This window comes from Macaca nemestrina, chromosome 7 (genome assembly GCF_043159975.1).
Source record: "Macaca nemestrina isolate mMacNem1 chromosome 7, mMacNem.hap1, whole genome shotgun sequence".
Taxonomy (NCBI): domain Eukaryota; kingdom Metazoa; phylum Chordata; class Mammalia; order Primates; family Cercopithecidae; genus Macaca; species Macaca nemestrina.
This window is the reverse complement of record NC_092131.1, coordinates 172,969,444-172,992,885: the sequence shown is the minus strand read 5'-3', so window position 1 is coordinate 172,992,885 and position 23,442 is coordinate 172,969,444. Positions and strand designations below refer to the sequence as shown.

General features: G+C 48.3%; 1 protein-coding gene across 3 annotated transcripts in view; it reads right to left on the bottom strand.

Annotated features, from left to right (window-relative positions):
- LOC139355505 (golgin subfamily A member 6-like protein 25) overlaps positions 1 to 18,361 on the bottom strand; it is a 30,686-nt gene extending 12,325 nt beyond the window's left edge. The window contains exons 1-12 of one of the 3 annotated variants that reach the window (XM_071067286.1): positions 18,080 to 18,358; positions 16,328 to 16,456; positions 14,899 to 14,949; positions 14,716 to 14,809; positions 14,514 to 14,620; positions 13,703 to 13,761; positions 13,232 to 13,373; positions 12,224 to 12,904; positions 11,491 to 11,566; positions 10,960 to 11,051; positions 10,636 to 10,774; positions 9,928 to 10,548 (exon numbers count right to left, since the gene is read on the bottom strand). In XM_071067286.1, the coding sequence (XP_070923387.1) occupies positions 10,475 to 10,548; positions 10,636 to 10,774; positions 10,960 to 11,051; positions 11,491 to 11,566; positions 12,224 to 12,904; positions 13,232 to 13,373; positions 13,703 to 13,761; positions 14,514 to 14,620; positions 14,716 to 14,809; positions 14,899 to 14,949; positions 16,328 to 16,456; positions 18,080 to 18,163 (1,728 nt within the window). In that variant the 5' untranslated portion in view covers positions 18,164 to 18,358 and the 3' untranslated portion in view covers positions 9,928 to 10,474. Of the gene's footprint in view, positions 1 to 9,927; positions 10,549 to 10,635; positions 10,775 to 10,959; positions 11,052 to 11,490; positions 11,567 to 12,223; positions 12,905 to 13,231; positions 13,374 to 13,702; positions 13,762 to 14,513; positions 14,621 to 14,715; positions 14,810 to 14,898; positions 14,950 to 16,327; positions 16,457 to 18,079 lie in introns of those variants that run through there. The other 2 variants (XM_071067284.1, XM_071067285.1) reach the window with 2 other exon arrangements.
- Between the last annotated feature and the right edge of the window lie 5,081 nt (positions 18,362 to 23,442).

Sequence of the window (23,442 nt, the reverse complement as noted above, 5' to 3'; positions counted from 1 at the left end):
ATCCTTTCTTCATGGTTTCCATTCTATGCCTGGTTTAGGGTTGGAATCTGATCAAATAAACATGTTCAACAGAACCACTTCTCATGACTCTATAACAGATGATCAATATGTATTTGCTGAGGAAATTTTTCAATTTTCTTATTTTTTTTCACAAAATTTATGGTTTCAAAGGACCAAACTTGAATACTACACCTTCATGTTCTAAGAATCAGAGGACATATATAAAACCTCAGTTGCTTGATAAGGACTACATCAAAGTGAAAAGCCATGGGAAAGAACTAGAAAGTATACTTTTGACCCTAGTTCTGTAAAGTTTCCTTATGCCACAGATAATACACATCCCCATTCCTGCCAAATTCCTTCCCTCATCTCCATCTATGGTCTCAAAGTTATAGTTTTGGCCAGGTGCAGTGGCTGGCACCTGGAATCTCAGCACTTTGGGAGACCAAGGAGGAAGGATTGCTTGAGGCCAGGAGTTTGAGGCCAGCCTGGGCAACACAGCAAGACCCTATCTCTACAAAATCTTTTAACAAAATTAGCCAGAGGTGATGGTATGCACTTGTAGTCCCAGATACTTGGGAGGCTGAGGCGGAGGATCCCTTGAGCCCAGGAGTTCAAAGCACAGTGAGCTATTACTGTGCCACTGGACTACCGTCTGAGCAACAGAGCAAAACCTTTTCTCAAAAAATTTTTCTAATTAAAGATAAATGGTTATAGTTTTATGAAACTTGACTGCAACTGAGGGAAAAATCCCATAATTGGCAAAATGAATTCTACCTGCTTGCAAAACTTTAGGACTCACAGAGAATGAATAATAGGAAGCCCATATTAGAGGATCCACATCAGTTAAAAAGTTTTTCCAAATAAGAGTGACTCTGAGTTCCGCAGAGTTGAAAGACTGGGTTCAAATCAAAGACTTGTAAGATCTTGAGGAAGTTACTTAATCCCTCTGTGACTCACTGTTCTGAAATGTAAATGAAGACAATTTGTAACCCAAAAGCATAAACATGAAAGAGTTTTCTCGAAGATTGCAAATCCTAAGGATAATTTCATTTTAATATCAGTCATTTAGTCTGGATACACCATAATGCAGACTAATTTTCCCTCTGCGTAAGGTCCACACAAAAACATTACCAATAAAATTTACTTGTGGATCAACTTTTGCTCCTGAGGCTTCATCATTTCTTTGGTTTAAAAAAAAAAAAACAAAAAACACTAGACCGGGCACAGTGGCCCATGCCTGTGATCTTACTTAGGAAGGCCAAGGCAGGTGGATGAGTTTGAGACCAACCTGGGAAACATGGAAAATCCCTGTCTCTACAAAACAATACAAAAATTAATCAGGTGTGGTGGCACATACCTGTGGTCCCAGCTACTCCGAAGAGTGAGGTGGGAGGATTGTTCGAGCCCGTGCAGAGTTTGCAGTGAACCAAGATGGCACCACTGCACTCCAGCCTGGGTGACAGAGCAAGACCCTGTCTCGAAAAAAAAAAACAAAAAAACACTATAAAATTGAAATTCACCAAAAAATGTGCATACTTAACCTTTTTTTTATTTATTTACTTATTTTTAGTATTTTGAGACAATGTCTTGCTATGTTGCCTAGGCTGGTCTTGAAGAGCTGGGTTTAAGCCATCCTCCCGTCTTGACTTCCCAAAGTACTGGGATTACAGGTGTGAGCCACCACGTCCGCCAGACCTGCTACACTATTCTTGGCCCCTCAATGACTATATGAATTTTAGGATCAGCCTGTCGAGTTCTACAAAAAAAAATTCTATTTGGATTGTGTGGGAATTTCTTGAATATATAGATTAATTCATTGAGTAGTATGTTTATAGCATTGAGTCCTACGACTCATAATATATATGGCATATATTTCAATTTAGTCAGTTCTTCCTTTAAGTCCCTGGGGAAGTTTTATATTTGTCTTAGTCCCTTTGTAGTGCTATACCAAAACACCTGAGACTGGGTGATTCACACAGAGCAGAAGTTTATTTTCTCAGTTCTGGAGGTTGTGGAGGTTGGGAAGAACAAGATCAAGATTCCAGCAGACACTGTGTCTAGTGAGGGCCTGGTCTCTGCTTCCAGGATGGTACCTTGAATGCTGCTTCCTCTGGAGCAGACAAATGCTATGTTCCCATGAGGCAGAAGGGACAGACTTACCACCACCCCCAAGCCCTTTTATAAGGCACTAATCTCATGCATGAGGGCTTGCCCTTATGTCTTCATCACTTCTCAAAGGCCCCACTTCTTAGTACTGTCATCTTGGGAATTAAGTTTTAACACTTGAATTTTGGGAGACACATTCAGGCTACGGCAATACTCTTCATGAAAGGCCTTGTGTATATTTTGCTAGATACCTTGTCAGGGTTTTGTTGCTATTGCGAATAGAATCTCTTTTTCTATTACATTTTCTAATTTGTTATTACTGATGTATGGGAACGCTAATAGTTTTTTAAGTGGATCTTGAATTCAAAAACCTTGCTAACTCTCTTACTAGTCTTAATAACTTATCTGTATATTCTTCTGGATTTTCTGCATAGACAATCATATGGTCTGAAAATACAGGTAGATTTTTCTTTCCAATTTAAAAATTTTATTTCCTTCATCTCTTTCTTTCTTTTCCTTTGTGTGTGTGTGTGTGTGTGTGTGTGTGTGAGAGAGAGAGAGACAGAGCCTCGTTCTGTTGCCCAGGCTGGAGTGCAGTGGAACAATCTTGGGTCACTGCAATCTCCACCTCCCAAGTTTGAGATTCTCCTGCCTCAGCCTCCTGAATAACTGGGATTACAGGCACCCGCCACCACAGCTGTCTAATTTTTGTATTTTTTTTTTTTAGTAGAGATGGGGTTTCATCATTTTGGCCAGGCTGATCTCCAACTCCTGACCTCAGGTGATCTGCCTGCCTTGGCCTGCCAAAATGCTGGGATTACAGGCATGAGCCATCTCGCCCGGCCAATTTATTTCTATTGTCGGTTGAATTACATACATTTCTGATGTTGTGCCAATGCATGCCACTGCACTCCATAAGCTAAAAAAATGGCAATTTCATATGTATTAGCCTAATGCATTACCTAGGACCTCCAGTGCCATGTTCAATAGAGACAGTGATAGAAAGTACCCTTGTCTGCATCCTAACTTTGATGAAAAGTGCTTCTAAAATTTTACTATTAAGTATGATAATTGCTTTACATTAAGGAAGATAGGGCTGGGTGTGGGGGCGCACACCTGTAAACTCAGCACTTTGGAAGGCTGTGGGGAGGATTGTTTGAGCTGGCGAGGTGGAGGTTGCAGTGAGCCAAGATGTTGACACTGCAACCCAACCTCGGTGACAGTGACACCTTGTCTTTAAAAAAAAAAAAAAAAAAAAAGGAAGCTAGCTTGCTAAGATTGCAATATCTGATGTTGACTCTGTCCCTGCATTATTGTAATAAAACCTAATTCACCACGATGCATTGTGTGTGTGTGTACATTGCTGCATTTGACTTGGTATTATTGTATTTAAAATTTTGGAATTCATGTTCATAAAAGTTAATAACAGCTAACATCTATTTAGTTTTCTATGTTGTGGACATTGTTAAGTTACTTTCCTTAAATTATTTCATTTCATCCTAGAAGGCTTCTTGTAGAGGTTATTACCCCCTTTATCTACGAGGGAGTTAAGGCACAGTGAAGGCAAGTCATTTTCCCTAAGGTCACAGGGAAGATAAGCAGTGGCAGCAGGAGTACAAATCCGGATTGCCTGGCTCCACAGGCCGGGCGCTAAGCACTGCCCTGTGCCCTCTCCCTGTGACAAAGACTCGTCATTCAGACTGTTCTACCATGAACTGTCCTTGTACATCCTTGTTCCAGTTTTGTACCAATATTATATTATTCTCTATAGATAATTAGATCACTCTTCTTTTTTTTATTTAAAAAAAACTTGTCAAACTTTTGTAAAAACCTATTTCACCCTATCACCTTTGCTAGTCTGATGTTGACAGTTTTGCAGTGGCCTCCAGGTTTTACAGCATTTGCGAGCTCCTGTCCTGGGGATACTGGGGAGGTATACATCCCATAAAGCCAGGGACACAGACCACAGATCAGCAGCGGACTCCCCACCCTCCAGCACACTTGTGTTTGTTTGTTTGTTTGAGATGGAGTCTTGTCACCCAGGCTGGAGTGTAGTGGTGTGATCTCAGCTCACTGCAACCTCTGCCTCCCAGGTTCAAGGGATTCTCCTGCCTCAGCCTCCCAAATAGCTGGGATTACAGGTGCATGCCACCACACCCGGCTAACTTTTATGTATTTTAGAGATGAGGTTTCACCATGTTGGCCAGGCTGGTCTCCAACTCTTGAGCTCAGGTGATCCACCCACATCAGCCTCCCAAAGTGCCGGGATTACCGGCATGAACCACCACGCCCGACCAGCATCCTTTCAAGTACTGGGGTCCACCCAACCTCCCAGCTTCCAGCTAGGAGTCATTTGATTCCTTTATCCCAAAGGACCTGTCACCGTTTTGGTTTCCAAAGCCCTGCAGGGTCCAGGCTGTTTGGCCTCCAACCACTTTGTATTCTTTTCTGCTTTTCATTCATGGAGATAAAGATTAACTTATTTTTCAGACTGGGTATGTCCTTTTTATTTACGAAATTTTAAATTTTTATTTATTGAGATGGAGTCTCACTCTGTCACCTCGGCTGGAATGCAGTGATGAGATCTCCATTCACTGCAACCTCAGCCACCCGGGTTCAACTGATTCCCCTGCCTCAGCCTCCTGAGTAGCTGGGACGATAGGCGTTCGCCACTATGCCTGGCTAATTTTTGTAGTTTTAGTAAAGACGGATTTTCGCCATGTTGGCCAGGCTGGTCTTGAATTCCTGATCTCAGGTGATCCGCCTACCTTGGCCTCCCAAAGTGCTGGGATTACAAGTGTGAGCCACCATGCCCAGCCTTTATTTACTTTATACATCTCACCTATTACTGCCGCGGTCTGCAGAAGAGAGGATGCCCTCAACCCTAACTTCTCCAAACTATCCCAAAGGGGACATCTGCTTCACGTCAACAGTGTTGTTGTTTTTAAAGACCATCTGTCTGTCTACAAGCCAGATTATAGCAAAAGGATGTCGAGGGAGCGATATGAAAGCAAGCCTGAGAGTCCTGGAGAGAAGGTGGCCGAGCGGCCCTTTGAAGGTGGTCACTCCCTCAGACCCTGCCCTTCCTGCCTTGTTCCTCCAGTTGTCAGATTTGCTATTGGGGCCCTCACGGGGGAGGAAGTGAGGCTGGACTGGGAGGGAGATGGAGAAGCTGCCAGGGGCCCTTTTGGATCCAGAATTGAGGCAGCAGTTCCAGCCAGGTCTGGAAGTAGTGGCTGCCCTCCAGCCCATAAGGGAATGGTACTGATTCCAAAACGTGGCGAGAACTCCCTGGCTGGGAGAGGGAGGTGCTTGCTCCCTTGAATCATCTGAGCCCAGGCTGGGAGGCCCAAGGAGGACAACGAGGCCAGCCCACTCTAGCCCTATCCGCTCCCTTTAACCCTGAGCTAGTTACCCTCCCCGATTTGTCCTTTTTCCTAAGTGCCCTCCCTGCAAAGTCTGCAGAGAGCAGCCCTCCCTCGCACCAGCTCATACCACACTGTCCTTTCTTTCAGCAACCCCATGGGTATGAACTTGAGATGATGCATGTCCTAAAAGCCTCTTTGAGCTGAGGGAAGGTGTGGGTGACTCAGCGAGGTTTGGACTGGGGGCTGCCTCTTCTCAGAGCTGCTGTAAGGGCCAGGGCCACCTTCCCTGGTGGGTGTCTGTGGCCTGGGCAGCAGTGCTACTGGCTTTGCAGGCAGCCCAGGTCATCCCCAGCAGTCTGGGAGGCTGGGGGTGCACCGGCCCCCATTTCCGATAGGGCTGAGGCTCCTTCCTCACCTAAGAGCTGACTGTCTTGAAGAGTGGGCACAGAGGAGCCAGCAACCTGGGCGGTGTAGGCACCCGGGAGAACCTCTGCAGCTCAGTCTCAGAGAGAAGTCTCCTCCAACACAGCTATTGTAGAGATGGGGAAACCGGGCTGAGAGGGAAGGGGGCGTGCCCAAATCACCAGCCCTGGTATGTTTGAGCTTTGGGGGTGGATCTCCCAGGAAACGTGTTTTATGGCACCACCGCCTCTGGTCACCCACCCCAAGGTGTGGCGGGCCTGGACAGACAGCTTGACTGAGGGCCGGGCTGGTGAAGCCAAACCTACCACTCAGGAAGGGGACCCAGACCTTCTCCAGACAGAGTTTAAATCTGAGGACTCCCTTCTTTGGGCCTCAATTTCCTCACCTGAATTCCAAGAACCCTTCTAGCTCCTACACTCTGGGCCAAGCATTTCCTCTGAGCCCTAGTCAGCCTAGAGGACCAGGGCTACATCTTCCTTGGACAGAGACCCACCATAGGGGCAGCAGGAGGTAGGGGTGGGGGTGGGCAAGGTTCCTGTAGGGAGGGGGAGCTGTCATCAGAGATGGTGTCTGCAGGCAGTGGGTGTGTCGTGGCTCTGCTACTACTTGCTGGCTGACCCTGTGCCATTTCTTTCCCCACTCTGGACCTCAGTTTCCCTACCTGTTCTATGGAGATGAGATGCCTGCCTACGTATTTGGGGACTTGGAAGTGTGTGGGGAGTTGCAGTGTTTCTTAGGTGTGGTCCTGGGGCAGCCTGCACCACCCCATAGAGATTTCCGGGCCCCACCCTAGGCTCACAGGACTGGAATCTCCGAGAATGAAGCCTGGGAACTTACATTTACACAGGCATCCGGGTGATTCTGACATGATTCAAAAACCACTAATAGTATGTGGCAAGTTCTTCATAAACGGTAAATTCATAACTGCCCTGCACTGTGAGCACTCTGGATAAGCCAGTGCCGAGGGGAAAAGAGCTCTGAATGTCAAACCATGAGTCTCAACTCCACCTCCAGCTCTGAGAGCTGTGGGCAGGGAAGGGCGCTAGTCCAGTGTGCTGTAGAAAGACCAGTCTGCCACTGTATGGCACATGGATGGTGGGGACAGAGTGCGGGTGGAGAGAACAGAAGGTGGACAGGGCAGGGGAGGCAGGGACATGGCTGTAGCCGTGGAGATGGGAGGACAGACAGGACTTGGTGGCCACTTGAATGAACCAAGGGAGGAGTCTGGAAGAGACACCCAGTTTTGTATCAGATGTGTGGAGCGTGGGATGCTGTTCATTGATCAGGGAGGAGGAGGAGGAGGAAGAGGTGAGGCATGGGAGGAGGTAGCTGAGCTCTGTCATGAATGTCATTTGAAGCCCCCAGGGAGAGCCAGGCCCGCCACCGCCTTCACTGCTTCAGCTGGCCCTCGGGGTGCCTGTGCTCCCTGGCCCTCTCAGCTCCCAGTTCATAGCTGTCAGCTGCAGTGGGGGACAGCTGCTCAAGGGCCCAGCATGTCTGTGTGTTTAGCCAGGGGACTGCTGCATGGTCCATGCCGAGCAGAAGCTGATGGATGACCCTCTGAACAAAACCCGTTACAACAACGTGATCCACCCAGCCACCAGCTCCTCACAGCTCATCTCCATCGAGACGGAGCTGTCCCTGGCCCAGTGCATCAGTTGGTAGGTGCAGAGGACACGTGTGGCTCAGGCTCAGGTGAAGAGGCAGCTCATGCCCAAGCCCCAGGCAATCAGTGTCCAGAGGAATGAAATGACTAGAGTTGACTTAGACTCACCAATACATGGCGGGGAGGCTGAAGGAGGGTCCATGAGGTTTATAGGTTTCCAATATTTAATGAGGTCATGGTTTTGTTAAAGAAGAAACGAGGGTGAGAGCAGGATCAGCACTGGCTAGACAGCCAACGGGTCTGCATAGACTCTGCTCCGCTGAGTCTCCAGCACGACCATAAGCTTCTCCTCCTCATCCTCCCAGTCCCACCCTACTCTCTCCCCCAGCTTGCTCAGCAGGTGACCTTACAGGCTCCCTACTTGTTGGGGGAAATAAGAACCAGACTGGGGGAACTGATGGGTACAGAGGCCCAGGTGTAGGGGCAGGACCCCAGGCAGTGCAGCCTCTACTGAGCCAGGTGGGTGAGGGTCTGGAGAGTGGGCATGGCTGCTGCAGGCATGGAAAGGAGGCGCAGATGGCGGCACTCCCAGGGACCACCGTCAGGGTCTCCATATGTGGATGTGTGCAGAGGTGGGTGCTGAGGGAGGAGGTGCAGGGAATTTCTCATCTTCTCTCCACTGCCTCTGAGTTGGAGATGTCAGAGGGAGCCATGGCCCACTGTAAACTAACACAGTGTCCCCACCCACAGGGTTAGAACCCCTCCCCTGGAAGCGGCTCTGAGGGGAGCAGTCACATGTGGAGAGTGCAGGGCGCTGTGTCCAGCCAGGGGAAGGAGGACACCAAGGGGGTTGACCCTCCTCTGGCCAGGTGGCTGCCTTCTGACACACCAGCCTCTCTCTCTAGCACAGTGGCCCCCACACACCTACAGCCCTCAAGAAAGTTTTGGCCAAATAAATGAACAGCTCCGTCTCCCAGGAGGAAGCACAGCTGAAGGATGCGGAGGGTAGTAGAGTTGTGGATGCTCCGCCCCCTCTCTCCACAGTCAGACCAGAAAGAAGGGGGCTTTCAGCCAGGCTCACCCAGGCTGGGGTCTGAGTGTCACTGTCCAGCTATTGGCTTCTTGCTTAACGGGTCAGCCCAGCTGCTCCTGTACAGCTGCCACCCTAGTGAGGGTGAACCAGCAGGCGAGTGACATGTCTGATAGTTGCGGATACAGGAAAGATTAGGCTGTGGCTGCTGGGCCAGGAAGGGGTGGTTTTTTTCAGGGTTTGTTTATCTATTGACTTGATGAGGGAGGGTTATAGGTACAACCAGTTTAAAGATGGAAATTTTGAGAGAGCAGGCAGGGACTTAGTGCTGGGTAAGGCAAGCAGGCTTCTCAAAGCAGCTCTTTTGGGGAGGCCAGAATCCTGTACCAATGTCCTCAGCACGTTCATCAGCTGCTGGGGGAGTGCCGGACAGGGTTAAAGCACAGGAGAACTTTCTGGATGATAGGAATGTTCTATATCTTCAAAGGAGGTGGGTTATATGGGTAATGCATTTGTTAAAACTCATCAAAATGTAAAGCAGATCTGTGCATTTTACTGAATGTAAATTATACTTCAAATTAAAAACATTTTTTAAAAGACAGATGGGCTGGACGCAGTGGCTCACGCCTGTAATCCCAGAACTTTGGGAGGCCAAGGCGGGTAGATCACCTGAGTCAGGAGCTCGAGACCAGCCTGGAAAACATGGTGAAGTCCTGTCTCTATTAAAAATATAAAAATTAGCCAGCTATGGTGACATACGCCTGTAATGCCAGCTACTCAGGAGGCTGCGGCAGGAGAATTGCTTGAACCCAGGAGGCAGAGGTTACAGTGAGCCGAGATCCTGCCACTGCACTAGAGCCTGGGCAACAGCGGGACTGCATCTCAGAAAAAAAAAAAAAAAAAAAAAGACATGAAGGTTTTCACTGAAGGCAGAGTAGCTTGTTATAGATTAGCCTCCCTACAAGAGCAGTTTAAAAGCCCGGACAAAAATGTGCCCCCCACCAAAAACAACTGTTTGAAGGTAATTGGAGACCTCAGCCAGGACTTGAGTGACCAGGCCTAGGAGGTGACCCTGACAGTCTGTACTGCTTTTCCCACATTTGGTGACTGGTAAACAACAGAGGGCTAAGAGGTTAAGAAACTGAGTCTGAAGTGGTAGTTAAGAGGCTGGAGAGCCTAGCTGAATGTTTGGCACTCACAGGGTTGAACTGACCTAATGAGAATTTGGGTCCCAGTAAGGAGATGGGACCTTGGTGGGGACCCTGGAAGGGTCACCCCTAGGAGTCCAAATGAATAAAAAGTAGACCAGCCATCACAAAGACTAAAGCCTGCTTTGAACCAGCTTAGTCCCAAACTCGATGAAGGTGATCTGCGCTTACTCCAATTGTGTGCCATAAAGTCAAAGTCAATACTCTCTGGAGGCAGATAAAAGTTTACTAGGAACACCGTAAGACAAGACTAAATGAGAAAGAACAAGGAAAACAAAAACAAAAACCCAAAAACAATAGAAACACACATGTAAGGAAGATAAGCAAGAAACTTTTTTTTTTTTTTTTTTGGAGACGGAGTCTCGCTGTGTCACCCAGGCTTGAGTGCAGTGGCACGATCTCAGCTCACTGCAACCTCTACCTCCCGGGTTCAAGCGATTCTCCTGCCTCAGCCTCCCAAGTAGCTGGGATTACAGGCATGCGCCACCATGCCCGGCTAATTTTTGTATTGGCCAGGCTGGTCTGGAACTCCTGACCTCAGGTGGTCCATTCATCTCAGCCTCCCAAATTGCTGGGATTACAGGTGTGAGCCACCGTGCCTGGCCAGTATTTTGCCACAATTTAAAATAAATAAATTTTCTTTTCTTTTTTTTTTTTCAGGTTTGTGTTCTGACTATATTGTAAACAGTCACATGGCAGCTGACTCTTCTGCAGGCCTCGCTGCCGGCTTTTAGATGTTTATTATTTTTGCCTTCTTGTCATGTGCGCGGTAGAAGAATGGCAGGCAGGGCTTGCTGTAGAGATCTTTGGAGGGAGAAAGGCAGGAAACTGAGCACCGTGCGAGCCCTCCCCTGCTCCTGCCTGCCCCCCTCGCCCAAGGGCTCTACTCACCACCCTGCTTGTTGGCAGCCCCGAGCTCCTGAGGGACCGGGGTCCCTGGTGCAGACTCTTCCGCAGGGTTCTGGGCAGCTGCCCGCAATCCGCCACGTCCCTGGTTACGGTCGCTCACAAGCGGAAACACCAGCTCCACCTGGAGGGAAAGGTGCTCAGTCGCCACACCCGTGCCCACACCCACCTCCACACCCACCCCCGCAGAGATGCTGCATGACTTAGAGGGTCCGGAGAAATGAGAAGGCGGGAAACCAAGAGCTAAGGGGGTCTGGGAGGGGCCACCAAGGGAGACGGCAAAGCTGGGGTAGGCAGAGTCAGGCTCACCGTGGCCTCCCGGCTCTCCAGTTCCTCTGGGATGCTTGGCATGGGCTGAGGTGCCTCCTCCTCCTCCACCTCCTCCCTGTCCAGTGCATCTCCTGTGGGGAGTGGCCAGAGGGCTCCTCAGACAACCCAACAAGGGAGGTAACAATGGGCCCACCTCTGCCCCCACCCTCACTGTGCAACCCTGGGCCAGCCCCTCCCCAGAGGGAAATCAGCAGCTGTTCTTTACTTTTATTTTTTTGAAGAGCCAACGTCTCCCTACGTTGCCCAGGTGCCGTCCCACTACCAATCAACACGGGAGTTCTGACATGCTCCATTTCTGCCCTGGGCCAGTTCCCCCATTCATAGGCAACCCTGGTGTTCCCCCACTCCCAGGAGGTCGCCATATCTATGCCGAACTTAGTGCGGATACCCGGTCGGCATAATGACCAGTTGTTCTAAAAGTCTCCTGCAACTCCTCAATCCTACGCTGCTAACAGTCCCCCCCCCCTCTTCCTGGGGCTCTCTCCTCTTCCTCTAAGTGGTCTCCCATACCTTCCCCAGGGAGAGCCATGAGGCTCAGCTCGGTGTGTAGCTGCTTGTTCTGCTGGATGGCAGCTTCCAGGTGCTCCTAAGGGGCCAGGAAAGAGAGTGAGAAGGCACGGAGGCTGCTAGGTCACCCCGCTCTGGGCCCGGCCCTCATCAACTCCCTTAACTGGGTCTCCTGCAACTATCGGGGGGCCATCTCGGCCACCGCTTTGCCCTGAGCTTCCTGCTGCTGCAGCTGGGCAGAGCCTCCTTCTCAGAGGCCAGTTGCTAATAGGCGGCCACGTACTGCTGCAGGGGACCCAGGGAATGGTCTTGCTGCTGCTGCAGACTCTGAGCCTCTTGGCTCTTCAGCTCCACCTGCAGGATAGGTGTCAGGGTAGGCAGTGGCTGGCTTCCAGATTCTGGGACAATAAACGGGGTAGCCAGGGCACTGTGGGGCTCTGTCGCCTGCCCAGGCCCCTGGCTCCTAGCCCCTTCCTCCAGGTCTAAGTGACTGCCTCCCTTGCCTAGAGGCCCATGCCTCCCTCCCCAGCCTCAAATCTCACACCCTTCTTCCCACCATTGAAGCTGTAGGCCACAGACTGGTGGAAAAGCAGAGGGAGCCAACCACCATCTGCTAAGTTGTGGTGAGGTCGCTCTGTATGATCTCCAGGGTTTGCACCCACCTCCGCCTGCTCCCCCAGAGCTCGGCCTTCCGCCCCAGCTCCACCAGCCTCTCCTCCAGCTTCTGCAGCCTCACCTCCTGCTTCTGCATCTTCTCCTCCTGCTGCCACAGCCTCGTTTCCTGCTCCCGCATCTTCTCCTCCTGCCTCCCCATCTTCTCCTCCTTCTCCCGCATCTTCTCCTCCTGCCTCCACATCTTCTCCTCCTGCTCCCGTATCTTTTCCTCCTTCTCCCATATCATCTCCTCCTGCCACTGCATCTTCTCCTCCTGATCATGCATTTTCTTCTCCTGCCTCCACATCTTCTGCTCCTGCTCGTGCATCTTCTCCTCCTGCCTCCACATCTTCTCCTCCTGCTCCCACATCTTCTCCTCCTGCTCCCGCATCTTCTCCTCCTTCTCCCGCATCATCTCCTCCTGCCTCCGCATCTTCTCCTCCTGCCTCTGCATCTTCTCCTCCTGCTCCCGTATCTTCTCCTCCTGCTCACGCATGTTCTCCTCCTTAACCCGCATCTTCTCCTCCTTCTCCCGCATCATCTCCTCCTGCCTCCGCATCTTCTCCTCCTGCCTCCGCATCTTCTCCTCCTGCTCCCGTATCTTCTCTTCCTGCTCCCGTATCTTCTCCTCCTGCTTCCACATCTTCTCTTCCTGTTGCTGGTACAGGCGGTTCCACAACTCGTTCTCTTCCACCTGGGCTTGGAGCTTCGCGGACACACTCTGCAGCTCCTTACCCAGGTGGTCAGCCTCCTCCTGCAGCTGCTGCTGGAACAGTGAAAGTGTTGGTTTGAACCTCAGAAGGAAACAGACTCATGAGCTACCCATATAAATGTAATCTATAAAACAATGGTTTTTTTATCTCTGATCCTATAAAATATTTTGTCAAGCCCTACTCTGAGATTCTGATTTCCCAGGCAGGGCCCCAATTTGTAGATTTTTAGCACACTCTAGAGGATTCTATGGCAGGACCAGAACAAGGACCCAAATATTCTAGCTTTTGGCTGGAGACTCCCCATATCCTGCTTGATCCCTAGACCATGGTCCCAGCCGGACGGGGATCCCACAACCCCCGGGGCTGCAGCCGCTTGCCTGTGGCAGCAGGAGCTTGGCCCTCTCCAGCTTCCTTTCTAGCTCCTTTACATTGAGCTGGATCTCAGACTTTTCAGATTCTACAAGTCGAAGTTTTTCTTGTAGTTCGGCATTTTTCTCCTTCAGCTCATCATCGGTTATGCTACGACCAGAGGCAGTAGATAAAGGAATGAACGAAGAACAGAAAGGACCGCTGTGGTGATCAACCCTCTACTTTCACCCCACAACCACAGAACCGTGGCATTGGATGGGACCCCAGGAATTAAAAATCACAGGTGGCAGGCCAGAGAGAAGACATGAGTTGCCTGAGGCTACCCCATGAGTCAGTGGCACAGCTGGCACTAGAGCTTCCCTGTGCACACATGAAAACCTGTATGAGCCTCTCACCATGCTCACCTGTACCCCCACCTCCCAGCACACCCCCCACGCTACGAACCCCCAGACCTCCCATCCCACCGTCCCCCATCCTACGTGTTCCTGTACAGTTCCAGACTCAGGGCGTCCCTCTCCTTTGTTAACTCCTCGATGTACTGCAAATAGAGAAAGGTGAAGTCAGGATAGAGCAGGCAGAGGAGCGGCTGGCCGACCAGGAACAACAGCCACCGTGACCACTCCACACACCACTCCCCACTCCCAGTCACACCTCACATGCTCTCAAGGCACTTCCAAGCCCACAGTCTCATTTGTTTTTCTGTCTTTGTTTTGTTTCTTTCTTTTTCTTTTCTTTTTTTTTTTTTTTTTTTTTTTTTTTTTTTTTGAGGCAGAGTTTGGCTCTTGTTGGAGTGCAATGGCGCAATCTAGGCTCACCACAACCTCCGCCTCCCGGGTTCAAGTGATTCTCCTGCCTCAGCCTGCCGAGTAGCTGGGATTACAGGCATGTGCCACAACACCTGGCTAACATTGTATTTTTAGTAGAGATGGGGTTTCTCCATGTCAGTCAGTCTAGTCTTGAACTCCTGACCTCAGATGATCCACCCGCCTCGGCCTCCCAAAGTGCTGGCATTACAGGCATGAGCCAGAGTAAAACAAGTCAAGTATGGGAAGGGCGGGCACTTGGCCTGCGAGCTCTATGTCCAGTGCTCACTCCCCACAGCACCCCCCAACTCACCCACAGCAGCCGACCCAGTACCAGTTGGCCTCTAACAACCACACACAAAAGCAGCAAGAAATGGCCATGCTGCCTTCTGGGCAGGACACTCCATCTTGCAGAAGGGACTTTTAGGCTCACTCCTCCATCTGTGAAGCCGGGCTCCCAGGGGACAGGGTAAGTAGTTGGACTCACCCTGTCCGCTTTCTTCTTCTGTGTAGCGACAGCAGAGAGAGCCCGCTCTAACTCTCCGGCCAACTTCCATGAATCATGCAGGCGGCTCACCAGATCCCTGGACTCTCCTGGAATGAGAGACATTCAGATGTGGCCCAAAGGTCTCCCCATAAAGGCCTGTCAAAGTGCCAGGTTGAAGGATGACCGGGTGCCAGATTCCCACCTTCCAACTGCTGGACAGCACGCTGGCTGTAATAGAGTGCCGTCTGAAGCTCAGTTTTCTCACATGTAAGGATTCGTATGGTATGAACCTGGGCCTTTGGGAGAAAAGACAAGCAAATGCTGAAAGAGAAGCAAAGAAACCTTCTCCAGAGGACAGGAGGGGAACTTCACACCGTCCACTCACCTCTAGCTCCCTCCTTAGGGCTTCCTGATGTTGGTGGCTTGCCTTCTTTTCCTATAGAAAGAGGAAGACAGAGCTCTTACTAGGGGGAGGCAGAGATGGCACAGCAAGAGACATGCCCCCAGAATGGCACCACTGCCCCAGGACAGGCCCACCCATGGGACCAGGTTATCAGGAACCCTGTGGGGACGGGGTGGGATCTGGGGGCTGAGCCTTCTTCCCCAGGCTGGGAGTGGGCGAGACGAGACTGGGGCCTCTATATCTGAGCGTCCCCCAAACCCAGCAGCCATGTCATGAGCAAACAAAGAAATCACGTTACTTCTTCCAGCTGAGCTTGGTTCTGTTGTTTCAGTCAAAGGAAGGTGACTGAATGTGGCCCCTCGACTCTATTCCCCAGGCCAGGAAGCAGTAGGCAGGGGCCAGGGATGGATTTTCAAGGCAAAGTTCTTAGACCCAATGGGAACACAAACTGGTAAACTGTCCTCAACTCCCAAAGAAAAAGGATTTGGGTCTTTGTTGGGTTTTGTCGACAGCCACAGAACTCAAAGTCTGAAACTGGATTCTCTAGAAAAGACAGTCAGAAACCTTCAGAGATGGAGTGTGAGAAAAGCCCACTTTTCTGCCAGCTTGTGATTTAGAAAGGTGCATTCATTCAACAAACATTGACTGAGCACATACGGGCCAGGGACGGTTCTTCACAGTGGGAGTATAGGACGGAAAAGGCAGACAGGAGCCCTTGGCCCTGAGGTTTCCATTCTAGTGGGCCTTTAACTCTCAGACTCTCAGAGCTGACAGACACCTCTGATACTCTCTATCTCTACCTTAGGAAATGCAAGCCCAAGAAGGAGAGTTTACAGCAGGCCTTGGACTAGGGATTAACATAAAAACAACAATGATAAATCTCATTTAAACTTCACAAATGTAGGTAAAACAAGACCACTCCTATTTTACAGATGCGAAAAGAGAGGCCCAAAGAGCTCAAGCAATTTGCCCTAAATCATATCCCCAGCAGATGGAGAGGATTCAAACCCAGAATTCTTTTTTTTTTTTTTTTTGAGACGGAGTCTCACGCTGTTGCCCAGGCTGGAGTGCAGTGGCGCGATCTCGGCTCACTGCAAGCTCCGCCTCCTGGGTTCACGCCATTCTCCTGCCTCAGCCTCCTGAGTAGCTGGGACTACAGGCGCCCGCCACCGCGCCCGGCTAATTTTTTGTATTTTTAGTAGAGACGGGGTTTCACTGTGGTCTCGATCTCCTGACCTTGTGATCCGCCCGCCTCGGCCTCCCAAAGTGCTGGGATTACAGGCTTGAGCCACCGCGCCCGGCCCAAACCCAGAATTGTTAACCAGTACCTGGCAGTTCTTCCACAATCTCAATTACCCTCCACCACCCCTTGGGCCCTCTGTCCCCAGGAGCCTGGCCAGCCAAGACTCACATCCTCAGGTGAGTGGCAACCACCAGAAGTGGTTGTCTCAGGGTTAGTGCCGTTATTTATTTTCTTCTTTTTGGTGTCAGTTGCTCCTGCACCAACACTAGGGCTGGTCTGGGGATGATAGTCTCTCAACTGTGGAAAGGAAGAGCAGTGATACTCATGAGAACTATAAGCTCCTACAGTCACATCTTGCTTTACCGTTTATACAAAATACCATTATAGACCATCTGATTTAATGCCACCAACAACTGTAGGAAGTGTTGTCACAATCACTTAGTGACTGAGAGGGATTGATACCATGGCTGAAAAGAAGGCAATAATGGAACTTAAACTCAGTCTTCCGACTCCAACCTCTGGGGTTTTACCAAGAATCAGCAGCTGCCAGGGACCAAAACCAGAGGCAGAGGTAGAAAAGCAAATATTAAGTAGGCAGGAACTGTACACTGTGTGGTTTAGAGTCATACATCCTCACATGTCTGTTAGTGTGAGGAAGGGCACCACTACCTCTCAAAATTTATATTAATGTATCCTCATGGCAGAAGGCAGCCTTTCTGTGAAATCTGGGAACTTAACAGAAAGATGACAACCCAACCCTCATTTTAGAGAGAAGTCTTGTATACTCTTATACATCTATGTGACTGTCACCCCTAAGTACATTAATGTTTTGTCTCTCGGTAGAATCAAGGGAAACTGATGCTTCAGAAAGATGCCCCATGTTTATCCTGTGGCACTCAAAGTACCCCAGGTGGAGATGAGATGAGGAAGATTCAAGCTGTCAAGTTCAGTTTCCCAAGATCTGTTCCACAGAAGATAGGCAGATCTCACTCCAGAAACCACTGACTGAGGGGCACTCTGGTCCCAGAACAATGGAGAATTCAAATCTGAGGTGGAGAACTCAGAAACAATGTTAAAATCTCTCTGGAGAGTAGAAGCCTGGGAGAAAACTAAACCAAACCTGTTCTCCCATTGCCACCCAGAGACACTGTTAACGTGTTGAGCTCATGGGGGACTTGTCGGCTTTTCACACTGTCAATGTCTGTATTAAGGAAGTAAGGCAGCCTGAAACCTCTGTCTCCTAGGTCCCATGGTCCCCATTCCCCTTCCAGCTGGAAACCTGTGCTGCAACCAGAGGAACCTGAAATTGGCAAGAACACTTAGGGGACTGGGTCCTAAGTCCAGAGACCGGTCTCATTGCAGTAATGACAGTTCCTAGAGGGACTGCGACATCACTACATTCCACTCCTCGGTGGAGTAGTGGGGGGGACACAGGAGTGCAATGCCCAAGTTGCCACTTTGAGATTGGGGAGGGGGGTCACAGGATTGGGACCCAGGTCCTTAGAGACGCAAGCCCAGAGAGCCCAGGGAGGTCAGGCTTTGGGCGGTGGGAGGTGAGGGCCGAGTATGGAGCAGGGAGCCGCAGGAGTCACCTGCCCAAAGTGACTCTGGGGCAACTGGTGGAGGGCAGGTTCTGGGGCACCCAGGTGCTTGGAGACTTGAGCCCAAAGACCCCAGGGAGGTCGGGTTTCGGGTAGCAGGAGGTAAGAGTGGACTACGGAGTGGGAAGCCCCAGAAGTCACCAGCTCAAAGTCACCCTGGGGGGTTGACTGGCTCACAAGATTTGGGTGTGGGGAGCCCACAGGCACTGGGGGAGGGGCAGCCAGGTGTGCCTCAGGAGTGGCACAGACTCTGGCAGCAGTTTGGCTGTCAGAGGGAGCTTGGGGCTGAGTTGGGGTGCCGCAACCTGGTACATTTTACCTTTTCCTTGGCCTTAGCCAATTTTTTCTGTAGGGTTTCTTCGGACATCATGGGACGGGTAGGGCGGTGGGTTTGGGGCCACATCAGCACAGTCCAGGCGAGGACAACTATACACCTCCAGTCACCTGCCACGTAGCTGTGTGACTGAGACAGAGGAGGCCTAACCAGGGCCACAGTAGAATGCAGAATAGGGGCGTGGCCTCAATGCTTCAAGCTCATTGGTCAATAAGATGAAAGGGAAATGAGGCGTGGCCAGACAGCAGCGTGTCATGAAGGACCTGTGGTTTCACAAGGAAAGCCGCCCATGCAACCGCTGTCCCCGCCCACTCCAGGACAGGGGCGGGACTGGCTTTCACTTTAAAAACTTTAAAACTGTATAACCTCAATTGAGGTACAAATCCTATTAAAATGGAAATTTATAGTGTGCTTGATGATTGATAAAGACTATATTATCCTATATTCCAATAAGATAATATAATCACAATGATTTCTCTTTTTTGGAAAAACTTTCTCTTATTCTCCTACATTATTGTTAAGGTTTTATTAAACAAACAAACAAACAAAAAACAAGAAACCTGTCTAACATCTTTAAAAACACAAAGCTTTAGAGCCAGGTGTGGCGGCTCATGCCTGTAATCCCAGCACTTTGGGAGGCTGGGGCGGGTGGATCACCTGAGTTCAGGAGTTCAAGGCCAGCTTCACCAACATGATGAAACCCTGTCTCCATTAAAAATACACAACTAACTGGGCATGGTGGCAGGTGCCTGTAATCCCAGCTACTTGGGTGGTTAGGCAGGAGAATCCCTTGAACCTGGGAGGCGGAGGTTGCAGTGAGCCAAAATCATGCCACTGCACTTCAGCCTGGGCTACAGAACGACACTTTTTCTCTAAATACATATATACTTACATACACGCATACATACCTACACACACACACACACACACACACACACACACACACACAAAGAAAGCTTTCCATTTAATAAGCACTCAAAGGTCTTTACAAGTTTAAAACAAATACAGGACCCTCTAAAGTAAAGCTAAATGCTAAGCGATGCGGGAGAGAAAAAAGACATAAATAACTCCCACTCTCATGAGGTTAATCACTAAATCCTATTTTTCTAGAATCACCTGGCCTCTGTAAGCCCTGAAAATGAAACTGCATTTCTCACTCGATACTTGGCTATGACTTGCAATCATGAAAACCAAGAGTTGTGTTCTGTCACTGTGTAGTGCTTGCTACCTGGGATCAAGGATTGACTTGTTCATGATTTGCTCCATTACCTGTGTGCTGCTTATCCCAGACCAAATTAAGCTTTTTTCTAGAGTTCTACGATTTACAGTTTTACTGTATTACTTCTTGCTTTCCAATGGATACAAAGCAGAGTCCTGGTAGGCACATTTTGTACACCTGCAAAGATGGAAAACTAAAGAGTTCCCTCTGTTCAATATTAAAACAAAAGTCCTGTAAACCTCATATGGTGAGTGTAATACTTCGGCACTAGCATGAAAGTCTCAAATACAAAAAAATACCAAGAACACTCCTAGCAAACAAAAGTAAGCTCTTGGCCGGGAGCAGTAGTTCACGCCTGTACTCCCAGCATATTGGCAAGCCAAGGTGGGGTAAGTCAGGAGTTCAAGACCAGCCTGCGCAGCATAGCGAATTCCATCTCTGCAAAAATTTTAAAAATTAGCTGGGCATGGCGACACACACCTGTAGTCCTAGAGCTACTTGGGAGGCTGAGGTGGGAAAATCACTTGAGCCCAGGAGTTTGAGGCTGCAGTCGCTATGATCATGCCATTGCACTCCAGTTGGGGTGACAGAATGAGATCTAGATATTACATTCTGTCCTGCTCCTATTTACACTAAAATCACTAAGTTAAAATATTTTCATTCAGCAGGATAATAATTAAGTGAAATTTGACTTTGGTGCTTTGCTAGCAAAACATAAATAAATAAAGTGAAATGACAAATTACTTACTGGGAGAAAGTCTTTGTAACCTCAATGACAGATAAAAGGTTTATATCCTTAGCCTATAAAGAAATCTTTGAAATTACTCAGAAAAAAAAATGAATGATTTCCAGCAGGAAATGGGCAATGGAGAAACCGGCACTTCCCACTAGAAGAAAAATGGCCAATGAGCATATGAAAAAGATTCAAAACCACTAGAAATCAAAGAAATGTAATGAAAACAATGAAAGGTTCTGCTTAAAGACCAGTAGAAATGACAAATGGCAGGGGGAACCTGGAGCTCCGACCCTGTTTGTGGGAGTGTAAACTCAACCAATTTTCCTGCAGGATAATTTGATAATTTCTTTTAAAAATCCTAAAACTGTTTCATATTATTTTCCTCTAGAAATTCTACATCTATGAATTTGGTGCAAAAATCCTTACTCAAGTCCATTAAAAAGTATATGGAAGGAAATTCACTCTGGTGTGGCACCGATGCACTTAACATATATCCAGCTATTAAAAATGATGATGCTGGCCGGGCGCGGTGGCTCAAGCCTGTAATCCCAGCACTTTGGGAGGCCGAGACGGGCGGATCACGAGGTCAGGAGATCGAGACCATCCTGGCTAACACGGTGAAACCCCATCTCTACTAAAAAATACAAAAAACTAGCCGGGCGAGGTGGCGGGCGCCTGTAGTCCCAGCTACTCGGGAGACTGAGGCAGGAGAATGGCGTGAACCCGGGAGGCGGAGCTTGCAGTGAGCTGAGATCCGGCCACTGCACTCCAGCCTGGGCGACAGAGCGCGACTCCGTCTCAAAAAAAAAAATAAAATAAAAATAAAAATGATGATGCTAGGATATATTTCTCCCATAGAAACATGCTTAAAATATAGTCAGTGGCAAAAGACCATATATTATGATTCTACTTCGTTAAAATGTTTCTAGGCATAAAAAGTGTGAAAAGCAACAAACCAGAATGTGTTGAGTGGCAAAATTAAATATTTTTCTTTATATTTTGTCATCCAAATTATTACAAAAAGAATGTGATTTCCTTTATAATCAGGGAGAAGAGTTATTTTCATTGATTTACACTTACATTTCTTTTTGTTTCTTCTTTCTTCTTCTGTATGTATCCCATGTAGGCTAGAGAGCTTAAATCCCTGCCTCTCGAGGGAAATCAGCCCATTTTCAGGGCGTGCAGTACGCAAAGCTGCCCCATCTTCCTTTTTTTATTTTTATTATTTATTTATTTATTTACATATTTATTTAGAGACGGAGTCTTTCTCTGTTGCCCAGGCTGGAGTGCAGTGGTGCATCTCAGCTCACTGCAACCTCCATCTCCCGAGTTCAAGCGATTCCCCTAGCTCAGCCTCCTGAGTAGCTGGGACTACAGGCATGCACCACCATGCCCAGCTAATTTTTGTATTTTTAGTAGAGGTGGAGTTTTACCATCTTGGACAGGCTGGTCTCAAACTCCTGACCTCAAGGGATCCTTCTGCCTTGTCCTCCCAAAGTACTGGGATTACAGGCATGAGCCACTGTGCCTGGCCTGTCATATTATTTCTAAACATTTCAGTGATATTTCAATTAAGTTAAATTTAATTCTTACTGACCTGAACTCTTATCTTGTTTAATGATACCTTCCAGGTGAAAAGTGTTTCCTCTGTAATCACAGGTGCTAAAGGAAATAAAACATGTATTCATTAGGTAGACGTCCACTAAACCACTAATTCTTGCATTGTAGTCCTCAGACCCTCAGCATCAGCAACACGTGGGAACTTGTTAGACATGCAGATTCCTGGGCCAGCCCCACACCTCCCGAATCAGAAAGTGGGCAAGAGGGACAGCTATCGGTGCTTTAATAAGCCTTGAGATGCTCCCTGGAGTTTGAAAACCACAGAACTAGAATACGTGTGGTAGTAAGTGCTCATACTTTCTCCCAGGTACCTAGGGACTCTTCCCCTCTTTTCCGTTCTCTTTTCCACTGAAATAAAATGAGAGCTCATTTTGACTTAATGGGTATAAGAAAGAAGGCAGTGAGATGACCAGGGTTTCAAGTGAGAGTTCAAAATTTAATCAGTGGACGATGACAGGATGCAAGTCTTCTAAACAGATTACTGCAAGAAAGCTGATAATAATCTATACAGTAGGTATCATTAGTGTATTGATGTTAAATTTTGGGGGTAGATTAATGGTATTGTGATTATATAGGAGAATGTCCTGGTTCTTAGAAGATATCTACAAAAGTACCTAACAGTGAAATGCTCTGATACTGGCAACTTACTTTGAAATGATTCAGGGGTTAAAAGGGCACATATACAATCTTTCATACGCGGAAGAGAGAAACAAATATGACAAAATGTTAACTAGTGAATCCAGTTGAATAGCGTACAGATGTTCACTGTATGATTTTATCAACTTCTCTATGTTTGCAAGTTTTTAAAATAAAAAGTTGAGGGAAAAGAAACATCACCCCAAATGTTTCTATGAAAGGGAACTATAGAAAAAGCACAGAATTGAACACTCTGCAGAAGAGGGCCCCGTACCCATCCGGACAGCATGGTCACGGCGCAGGGTCCCCTCCAGGAGGCTATTCTCTGGCCTCTTCTGTGCTGTCACTGCCCCCTGACGCTGCCGAGGCTTTATTCTAACAACTCTTTTTCTAAAGGTATAACTTTTTTCTTTCATCTAAGAAAGAGACAAAAGAATGAGTATACACTTAGAAAATAATATTACACTTATACTTGTGTAAAAGCAAAAAATACTTTGAAAAGTGGGGAAGCAAGAAATATACTGTTCCACAATTCTGCTCTTACTGTCTTTTTATTCTGCCAATGACTTCCTATTTCTGCTGCCTATGGGGGGGTGAGCTGCAAATGATTTCTTTTCCTCATTGATTTAAAATGTCATGTTTGGCCGGGCGCGGTGGCTCAAGCCTGTAATCCCAGCACTTTGGGAGGCCGAGGCGGGTGGATCACGAGGTCAGGAGATCGAGACTATCCTGGCTAACATGGTGAAACCCCGTCTCTACTAAAAATACAAAAAAAAAAAAACTAGCCGGGCGTGGTGGCAGGCGCCTGTAGTCTCAGCTACTTGGGAGGCTGAGGCGGGAGAATGGCGTGAACCCGGGAGGTGGAGCTTGCAGTGAGCCGAGATCACGCCACTGCACTCCAGCCTGGGAGACACAGCGAGACTCCGTCTCAAAAAAAAAAAAAAAAAAAAAAAAAATGTCATGTTTATAATATACTTAACTCCCTCAGAAGCATTTGGGTTTATATCTGAGCTCTATTCTATTCAAGTGATCTATCTGTTCACAAGCCACTATCAATTTTGATTATTAGAGCATCCTAAAGTTAAGTAATTCTTTTTTTTTTTTGAAATGGAGTCTCTCACTCTGTCGCCCAGGCTG